General features: G+C 34.9%; 1 protein-coding gene and 1 long non-coding RNA gene across 3 annotated transcripts; one reads left to right on the top strand and one right to left on the bottom strand.

Annotated features, from left to right (window-relative positions):
• Positions 1-9: 9 nt before the first annotated feature.
• Positions 10-1442, bottom strand: LOC105272648 (uncharacterized). Of its 2 annotated transcripts, none has more exons than XR_892803.1 (4): positions 1284-1442; positions 925-1132; positions 368-828; positions 10-288 (listed from the first exon to the last, which is right to left on the bottom strand). It is a non-coding gene; the product is annotated as an uncharacterized lncRNA (long non-coding RNA). The 2 variants fall into 2 exon arrangements; XR_892802.1 differs by having other exon boundaries at positions 368-792; positions 1284-1439.
• A 388-nt stretch (positions 1443-1830) lies between these two features.
• On the top strand, positions 1831-10024 carry Snap29 (Synaptosomal-associated protein 29kDa). The gene is made up of 2 exons (XM_011314853.1): positions 1831-2300; positions 7208-10024. Exons 1-2 carry the CDS (start codon positions 2031-2033, stop codon positions 7712-7714), a joined length of 777 nt encoding a protein of 258 aa, XP_011313155.1. The 5' UTR covers positions 1831-2030; the 3' UTR covers positions 7715-10024.
• Positions 10025-10880: the final 856 nt, after the last annotated feature.

Below are 10880 nucleotides of genomic sequence, written 5' to 3'. Positions count from 1 at the left end.
AAACTGGGCATAAAAGCGCGGGGCGGCCATACTGTAATTCTTATCCCTCCCCTCATTATTCGCCAAACAAACGTTCCAAAACCAATTGGAAATACGACATAAATAAAGCCTGCGCTCCACCTGGCGGAAGCGAAATAATGAGAGTTTATGTTAACATAAAACGCGCAGAATTCCTCCCCTGATGTCATTTGGATGTTTGGCTGCTGGTTGTCGTACAACCACCACTTTCCATTCACTTAACTAAAGGCCACGTATCGGTCATAAAATACACTGATGACCCCAGCAATTCTGCAACAATATTGAATAATTGTACAATAGAAACCAAAGGAACAATATTTGAATGTAATTGATGTAAAGTAATACTCACTGATACTGATCGCCCATTTCAATCATTTTAAATATATTCCCCAGCAAACACTTAGTTGATCGCTTCAAATGAATGAATAGATGGAAATTGGGTGTTGTCTGTACATTGTATCTGCTGCTACAAAGAGGTCGGCGACATTGCACCTTTTTTAAAACTTCATGAAACTCCAGAGGTAAAAGTAACTTGTTTGATGTGATCAATGATTTAGTAATATCCGGCTCCAAGATCGAAATGGGTTGGATATAGCTCCCACAAGTACAATCATACTTTTTCCATTGGCTCGGTTCATTAAAAAGACAATTCCTCCAAACATCGGCTGCTCTACCACGACTTCGATTTCTAATATTGGAATGTCATTCCACATTTTCTCAGTAGAATAACATACGTCAGTGTCACGAAGAGATAACAATATTTGCACCCTGCTCCTGTAGATGAGATCGTGAGATTGATTGGAAAGAAGACTATTGATTAATTCGAATGTCTCATTTCCTTCTGAATTGTTGATTAAAGCAGTGTCATTGGGATTGTGCCAAACTACATGAATAATTTCAACTCACTTTCTTTCGGACACTTTTTCGATGAAATCGGTCGAGGTATTTCATCCGTACCTGGAAGAAATCCATCTCAATTTTTTCACTGTTAACTGCTGCAAGATCACTTCCACAAATTGTTGGAATTGTTCTAAAACAGCTTTGTCATTCAGTTGCAATTATGTGACGATTATTCAGGAAAAAACATCAACGGTGGAGATCACACTCTCTGCCTCTGAGAATGGAGATATTATTAATTAGATTCACATGCAATTAAATTGAGAGCTATATTCAAGCAAAATGGCCTCTGTGGTTGGAACGATCACCGTCCAACTTTGAAAAAAAATTATTAAAACTATTTACAGGAGAAAAATTATTGAAATTACCCTTCACTTCATCCATCGTATTCACTACACTCAATCGGTTAATTATGACTTACATTTTGGATAATAAAATGAATCTGTTGTTTCGGAGTAGTTTTTGCCATGCTCCAAAATGCAAACCGTCAGCTGTTGGATGCAATATGGCGACCTCCCTACTCCGCCTCCGCTGAGCTCAGTAACTCCAAAATGATTTTTAATCAATAATTCATAATTAGTGTTCTGTAGGGGATTGATGATCATCTATCAATGACCTGCAAATGATTCTCGATCGTTTGAGCGATCATTCAACATTCTAGGGCTAAATTAAAAAAAAAAAAGATGATAACTTCCGTAGAAATATTTCATTTTTTTGAAAAATTCATTAAAAAAAACGATGATCGATCAAACAATAATTCTTATCTATCATAGACCTGCAAACGACCTTCAAACGTTTGGGCATGTGCGGGATAATTAATTAGAATAATAAGTTGATAACTTCTCGGAGCTACAATAATCTTTGTGCAGAGTTATCTGGCGGCGCCAAGCTGGCTCTGTTTTAAAATTTTTGGGCTGACTGTACCAGTGCTCCCCCACCATCATCACGACTATCCCATACCTTCTTGGTGGCAGAGGTTATATATTTGCATGTGACAGTGTTTGTGGTCATTTATGGTCGTTAAATAGTGCTGTAAGACATATAGAATAGAATAGAGTGCAAGAAAAATCTGAGCGAATTCAAATCGCTGCTGTATCAACTCGTCTCTGAAGAAAATGTCGGATCATAATTATTCAGAGGATTCGAATAATCCTTTTTTTTCGCTTGAGGATGACGTCGACGATGAAGATTTCCTTCGTAGTGGACCCTCACCTCCCAATATGTCGAGCAGCAATTCATTCATGAATTTCAATTACAACATTGAGAGACAACATCAACAATTGATTGAAAGAAGGAAAGCGATTGAAGACAAAACGATCAAGTCTTCTGAACGGTCGATATCACTACTCAGAGATTCAGAGCAAATCGGAGCCGCTACAGCAGAGGTTTGTTATGACATTGAGTTATTCGAAGCGGGTCGTTGTACACTTTTTCAAACGTCTTTTACAGTGTTGATCAGAATTTTGAATTCATATCATGTATGAATGTTCAAAGCAGGCCTCACCAGGTTCTTTTATTCGATATTTTTATTCGAAATGCCTGAAAATGTCGTGAAACGAGAAGAAATTATGTTTTTAAAAAATGTCTAAATATGTGTTTGCAAGTGCGTGCACATTTATGGTTATTTGTCTAACACTGTCCGTATTACTCGAGAACGGTAGATGTAATGATTCTGAAATTCTGACACTTAATTGGCACTATTATTAGGCGAATTCCGACCCTAAATGCAGCTTGTTACATTAAACGGTTCCAGAGTTACAGCGATCACTCAAACATCTGTTTTCTATCGATATTTCTTCCAACGTTTGACTGATGCCTTTTTTTTATTACTCGGCATGATGATGCATATATAACTGGATTGAGAAAAGGGCTAACAAGATAGAATTTAAATAAAGGATCATGTTCGACAAATGGTGATTTCGGACCTTATTCAATCCATTTTGTACTTCTCCTAAAAATGATGAGCAATGAGTTCACACTAAATTTCCCCAACTAAGTCTAGGAGTTTTTATAGTGAAATTTTTAAGATTTAAGAAAAGAAGGCTTGTACATAAATTCACTTAGCTCTACTTGTGTGAGGAACCACATTTTCATTATGAATAAATTATAATCGTCTTTGGAACAAATTCCGAATTTCTTGACTGCAGTTTTTCGTTTCTTAGAGTAAGATGTGATTTTTTTAGGCATTTCTCACTCACGAGTTTTTCGATACAAGCACGTACGTCTTTTCATTCTCACGTTTCATGAAAAACTTTGGTAATTATTCAGTAGATTAACACCAGGCAATATACCTTGGTTTCTGGGCGAATTGACCACGAGGTGTGAACGATCGATAATCATCCCGATAAACTGTAGTGAATGGCATTGATACCATGTCCCTTGCTATATAGGTTTTCTGTATTTGGGGACTAAATGTAATGTAATTGATTGTCTACGATTGAATTCAATCGTCAAGTGGTAATTGTTATTGTCTTTCCATGAGGTACTTACTCTAGCAAATAAATTAGCGATATGCTTCCTCAATTTTTATTCCTTGATAATTCTTTCGGATTATGTATTATTGTTTTCTACTGCCATTTTACACAGTTACAGTTACAGTTACACTTTCGGCTTCGCTCTGCAACAATCAGATGCAATGCTTTCGAACGTCAGATTTTTTCTATTTATGGATCAAAATTTTTTCTAGACTCAGCGTTTTATAGATTTGTTGTCGATTTAAGCCACGTCTATGTTCATCCTTTTCTACTACTCATATGTTGCTACTTAAATTTATCCGACGATTAGTAATCGTGTATGTAGTGGCAATTCGGAAAATGGATGTAAAAATTATGTAACGATGAGGGAAAAATCTGCGAAAGTTTTACTTCAATGTTTTAGTAAAAATGTCTAATTTCCACAACGAAAAACAATTCGTAAAATTCCAGAAATACCTCCGACTATTTTTTATTTAGTTTTCTCTAAATCTACATATACACGTTTATGTTCCGAAAAGTGCTTTTTTATAGTTTTCGTATCATTTATATTTGCATGATTTTGCAAGTCCAGTTAAAAATGCATGTGGCATGCTTTCGATATGGGCACTTCACTATTAATTTGTTCCTAGAGAAAGCTGTGGATCTCAAATTTATCATCAAGAGACAAAGACTGACACTGAAGGCCATCGAGACTGAATATAAAAGAAACGAGTTTCAGTGTTTCTCCTGTTATTATGTTCTTCATTTTTACGAAAGATTCTTTTTATTAACTAGATTGCATTCGAAATTGATAAGAACTTTTCGTTGATTTAATTTAATGCTTACAGCGTCATTATAAATTTCTGTTTTTATGTCATTGACGGCATTGACATCCTGGAGTGGAATGACTGATATTGTCCACCAGTTGATTGTTTATTGGCCAACAAATCAACGTCATCCAGTTTTTGACCATGCCTTGTATCTAACTTTTTAATGCTCTCATTATTTGAATCATAGTAAATTAGTTTTTTTCCTGTCAGACTTTGAAAAAAAATTCTCTTACATTTCTTGGATAATATTTATCAGGTGAAACCGACAAGATATCTCGGAAAAGATAGTTTTTCTAGCTCAATTGTATGAGAAATGACGATTTGCAAGAGAGTGAGTGTAAATCATTTAACTTATTTAGCAAGAAATCCGGAACATATCTATTTTTCTTTGTGCCGGGTTTCCTGAGTTCGCATTTTGAGCGATCGACGTCAATTCGTTAACTCGCATTGTTTAGATACTCATGTGTCTAAATGTCTAAAAGATATCTGAACGCATTGAAGTTTTAAAAACGTTTTTTTTTAATTTTGAATAGGAATTTTTAAAGGTAAAATAATGTGTGAAAATTTTTATATCTCAATTATTGTTAGTAATATATCACCAAATACTACAATGAGCAATTAGTATATAATACAGGTATTCTTTCGATTAATTGCAATTTTTGGGAAGAGCAGGACAATATACTACAATATAATGCTCTGCTATTCTTGTCCCAACAAATTGAAGCTATTGCTCTTATATCGCATTGAAGCAATTGCTGTTATATTGCTGTTATATCGCATATCATATAATCGTCTTTGCTAATAAATTAGCAATATGCTTCCGAATGGTTATTTTCCGTATTATTTTTCCATTTTGTTAATAAGCTCTCATTTTTATTTCATTAAATTGAACGATTCAGTTGACAGTTTACTTTTATGAACCAAAATTTAAATTAATGGTGTTCAAATTAAATTTTTCAGCTACCATTCGTCTCCTAACTGATATACACAGATATCGTCGAGATTTTGTAGGAAAAAAAATGGAATTTCATAGAAATTGGAAAAACTATTATTGCTGTCCGCTGAGGACATCAGGGGAGCAATTCAGCGCGTTTTATGTTTTATGCATAAAAATTTCGATTTTCGCTCCCGTCAGGTGGTGCGTTTGCAGTATTTAAGTTTCATTTGAATACGTTTAGGAACGTTTCTTTAGCGCATAATAAGGTAAGTGATGAGGATTACAATATGGAGGCTCCGCGCTTTTATGCCCAGTTCAAATAATGAGCACCTCACCTAATTTGGAGCGGAACCCTTATGTCTCCCTTATGACCCTTATGTCTGCTCCTCATAAATTCACTACTTTGACAGCTTAAATTTATTATACGGACGAAATTAATGACAAATCGATCCTAACTGTTTTCTCTTCAAGTTTTATTTCAATTTACAATTAATTTGATAATTTTGGAGCACTAAATTCAACACTCGGCGCCCATAGTGTAATCCTCACTTCACCTCTTATTATGCGCTAAACAAACCTTCCTACATAAAACGTAAATACTGTAAAAAGGGAGCAAAAATAGAAATTCTTATGTTAACATAAAACACGCAGAATTCCTTCATAGGACAAATTTGTTCCGCCCTTATTTAATTGATTCGAATGATTTTTTCTCGAGTTGTGACAAAACCGAATTTCTGAAGAAATGCAAAATAACAAAAATGGATAGATGAAATCAATTTTTGGTGGCGGCGATAAGTAGTGCCCAATTGGACCTATATTTGAAAAAAAAGGAGTGAATTAGGTACACGGAGAGAAAAACACAGGAAAAATTACGTGACTAATCACGTAATCGTGGGCTGGAGTGTCATTTCCTTAATTTTTACTGGAGAATTTGGGAAACAATGAGAGACGAACAGTGAATTTTATTATTTGCTCTGGAAAATTTACGTGACTGTCACGTAATTTCTTACGAACTTGTAAAATTTACCACAGTTCCGGTTAAAATTATTCCGAGTGAAGTAGAAATTATGTAGTTTCACTTGAATTTTACGTGACGTACCGTAATTTTTACGTGACCGAATTGAAAAATTCCTAGACAGCGTTGGTACGACTGTTGGTCATGCCCGATCGCGAATCATTGCCTATGTTCGGATCACGCCACCGGCAAATTACTATTGTCGAAAGGATAATTAGTATATTGTGCCTCTAGGGAGTAAAGTATTTTCTGACGAAATGTGAGTATAATCACATGAGTCAGAAAATACTTTATTTCCGTGAGGCACACAATATTTTATTCTCATACGGACTGGAAACGGCGATCTAACCGAGCGAGGCGAGGTTAGAATCGTACTTTCCAGTCCCGGCAAAATTTACGGAACTGAGTATCATTATTTTTCTACCTCCAAAGGTGACTTTTTACCCACCGAGTGGTAAAATGTTTGGAATGATCAGCACTTTTTCCGATTTTACATTTCGCCCCACGTTTACCTTTCACAGATGATTTTTTACGGAACTTTTTACGTATTTTTTCTAGTATTTTTCTCTCCGTGTAGAGATGAAGAAAATTAATGAATACAAAGTAGCATATATACACCCACATACATGCATAAATGCGGATACGGTTGAAAAACTGCGTTTTCGAACTCCGTGGGCTATACACAGTTCATATATGATAAAAAATCGCAAACTTAAATTTGGTCCATTATCAGACTTCTATTCGGAATTCATTTTATTAAGGATTTATTTTGATTGGATATTTATTTTCAAATGGAATTTTATTTGCACCGAGCGTAAATATGGCACTTTTCATAATATATGATATAATCCAATTTTAATGAATTATTAACAGATGGATACTATTTATGAGAAATTGGGGAGCTACTGCTCTCTTATCTATTACTTAGTTAACCTTCCCTAGTTTTCTAGTTCCCGAAATTCAATAGACGAATTTGATAGATTCGATCATTTCCAGTGAAAATCATTCAGTAGCCACGTTAATCCTTAAAATAAATGATTCAGCCCTCTTTTTTCAGGAACTCATCAGACAAAGGGAGCAACTAGAGAGAACAGAGAAAAGACTGGACGATATAAATAGTACTCTACGTTTCAGTCAGAAACACATTCAGGGGATAAAATCAGTTTTTGGAAGTTTGAAAAATTATCTTAGTGGAAAATCTCTAGACTCACCTGTACCTTCGACCAATGCAACCGAGTTCAAAGCAGCTGAAAGCAGCAGACTGGCCCCCATTGTTGAGCAAACAAGATCGAATTTAGCTGCTAATCACCCATCGCTCTATCATTGCGGACTGCTTGACGGTGGTCCAGATGAACCAGTAACTGATAATGTTAGCAAAATTCTTGAGAGAAATCTAGAGGAGATGGGGGGATCTCTGGCTCGTCTTAAAGGTCTTGCGATTGGCCTTACTGAAGAGATTGATTCTCAAAGTACATTGATTGATAATGTCGCTGATAAGACAGAGAGGGCTGATATCATGATCGGCAAGCAAAATAAAGATATGAGGCACTTGTTGAAAAAGTAGGTTTTTTCGAATTAGAGATGCCATCCATGCTGTAATGAATGATGACGTAAAATCAATTGAATTTACTTGATAATGAATTTTACAGGAAAATCTTTAAAGTAGGGAAGTGTGGGTGAAAATGAATACTCTAATTATTCTGCAGAAATATTCCTAATCAGAAATGGATTAATCAATTTAGTCCTCTTTATGCAAGTCCGAAGGAACAATTTGGTACAAAAAATAAAAATCCCTGGTTGCATTAAAAATGTGATGAAATACTATCTTATGAAAAAGCAAAAATTGGGCCCTGTTTACCTTCTTTAGATGGTGCCCAGGAATAGAAATTTTTTGCTAACCCAAATAGTAAAAAAAATACATTGTATACAATATACCGAGAATATGTGAAAAAACTCGCTGCAGGACCCTGCTTCTGTTTATTTCAAGTTTTTAATCTCACTTTCATAGAAAATGATGTGTTGAAATCAGGCCAGAGGATGTAAATTACAGATTTAGTAATAATTGTGCATTGACAACTGAACACTTAACTCCATAATTTAAGTCTCTCGCACAATTTTACCATTGTTTTATATGAAAGTGAAATTAAACAGTTTGAGGTAAATGCAAAAAGGAACGAGAAAAAGTGTTCGGGAAGTTTATTCTAATGTTTTCGGTGTATTCCGTGCAGTGCGTATTCATGTACTGTTTGAAAAAAAATGAGAAAAATTGTAAACAAAGAAAAATGGTTTGTACAACAGGATTATAAGGCTTAATCATAAAAGTATATCCCGGACTGAAGAAAAACAGGTGGTTAAAAAGCATGTCTTTACTTGTATTAAGAAACACATACCCAAAAATTCCTAACAACGATATTTTCTACTGAGAGAATAGTTCATTAGATTGCAAGGGCAGAAATTTTGTTTTCAACGAATGTGAAGTTCGCCTGCCTTGCCGAAGGCCAGGTCTGTACACACATTCGTTAAAAACAAAAGTTATTCTCAAGTTTAGTTTTCTCTGTTTTATATCAAGCCGTGTGATAAACTCGACTTATGAAACGCCGCGAGATAAAAAACAAGGAGTTTCCTGCAACATATTAGAGGATAGACGGAAATATACAGTCTAAATGGAGATGTTGTTAGCTACGTCCATGGCTTTGGAAATGATACGCAAAATTTCAGGGGAGTTGGGAGCACCGTTAATTAATAATTTTTTTTTATGATCGATGATAAGCCTTATGGAAATCCACAAAAGCTTAGTGAAAAAACACAAAAATGCGCGGAAGCGAAATCGCGGAGCAATGAAATTTTGGGTATTTATATATTTATAAATACCCAAAACAGTATAGTTTTTCCGGCTAGTTAAATGAATAACTTACGTTAAATATTGAAAAATGAGTGCAAATCGATAATTAACCACAATTTCTGCGTGCTTAACCGAAATCTATGGCAACGTCTCATGAAATCTAGTGAAGCAGCATGAGAACTCGTTGAATTCAAATATGACTGATACTCGAAATCACATTCTTCTGAGTTTTTGAGATTTTTTCTCGATTCATATTTGGAAAGATATGACCAAGTAGTTCCTCCTCACGGCGGTATGATTCTGGAGCACGCGTATGGTTAAGTAGTGAATAATGTTTATAGACTATTTTTGGGGTCAATATCGGAAGAATGATGTGTGTCGCTGATTTTATTATACACTGATCATGGATAACTCACTTTTAGTCACTAATTTTTTACTATTAATTTTTAATGTTGAGGTAGTCATATGAGCAAAGCGAAAGTAAATAATAGCATCTAACGAATAGCGTGCCATAGTCAGCTAATGTTACCACCTTGTTGCACAGAAATTTTCTACTGGGGGATGTTGCCGCTGTTACCCAACTAATATAAATATCTTGAGATATTTTCAATATTCATATCTTCGACTGTTTCAAAAGAATTTATCTATCACTATTAAAAAATCATAGCATAATTAATGATTCTGGTAAGTCGGCTCACGAAAAAATTATACCAAAAATCTATGCACTTGTTCCGAAGATGATGATAATTTATTGATATTAGAATGATCTCTCAAAGCACGTCTAGATGAGTGAACTTACTCGCAGGTCTGCTGTTGTTTTTGTTGTGAAATCCAAAAGATTTTAATGTAAAAACTACTTGACTTAGTTTGGAACCTCATACAAAATCTCTTGAATAAAATTCTTTAGTGGAAGATATCGTTTTCTAGGAACTATTGGAGATGAGCTTCTGCATACAAATAAAGACGTACTTTAAAAAATAATTTTTTTCCCGTGCATAGTTTGAGTGAATCAATTAATTTGAATGTATGGGATATGTGAGGATAATGGTTGCGATTCGCATACAAATATAAAAGCTAGGGGTTTATTAAGTTTTCACAGATGAATTCAAATTGTCAAAGTAAAACTGAATTTAAGGAAGTTTGGGATTTTTAATTGATTGACTTTTTCCATTGCTATATCACAAATTCTAAGTTAAAGACAGCATACCAATGTTGAGGGCTCACCGAAACTGCCGATGTTATTGAGATATAATTGATTTGTAATTGTTTATGGAATTAAAAAAATTTTACATCCGACTTTTCTAGAATTGGAACAAAATTATTCATAAAGATACGCTTTTTTTTCAATTTGTTGTTAGCGACAAACACCGTTGGTCTCTTTAGGCAGTACCTGAAATGGCATATATTATTTTAATAGATAATTCTGCAATTCTTAACAATGATTAGATTAGCACCATGCCTGTTATACCATTTGTACCGTTAATCAGAGTACCACCGTCAGCAGGGGGAGGTGGTGGTGGCCCATGTCGCCCGCGGAATCGTCCAGGAGGACCATGCTGATGATGACAATGATGATCAGTAGCAGTGGACATTCCAGGAGGCTCTGTTTGCTGAGCGGAACACATCTAGTTCGCAATAATCAAAATTATTACGCGCACGTTTAGTTATTGAAAGTCTTGGTGGAAAAATATTACGACTTTCATTGACTAAATAATTAATTCAATGTTGAAGTCGTAAGACTAAGAAGTCGATATAGATAACGAAGTTTGTACTTCCTGATTGCTAAATTGCATAAAAGTTCATACAGGCCAGAATTGTTGGAAAGGATTTTGGATTGGGTAGGAAGGGAAACGGGATAATTCTCAATATAATTTTACAAGAAAATATC

Source organism: Fopius arisanus, unplaced genomic scaffold, assembly GCF_000806365.1.
Source record: "Fopius arisanus strain USDA-PBARC FA_bdor unplaced genomic scaffold, ASM80636v1 scaffold00227, whole genome shotgun sequence".
Taxonomy (NCBI): Eukaryota; Metazoa; Arthropoda; class Insecta; order Hymenoptera; family Braconidae; genus Fopius; species Fopius arisanus.
Note: the sequence above shows the minus strand (reverse complement) of the source record. Positions and strands in the feature narration are given on the sequence as shown.

Bases quoted from the DNA above. Each gene is read 5' to 3' on its own strand.
- Snap29 (XM_011314853.1), top strand. From the start codon at position 2,031: ATGTCGGATCATAATTATTCAGAGGATTCGAATAATCCTTTTTTTTCG. The intron at 2,301-7,207 runs GTTTGTTATGAC...CTCTTTTTTCAG, and splicing joins TCGGAGCCGCTACAGCAGAG to GAACTCATCAGACAAAGGGA.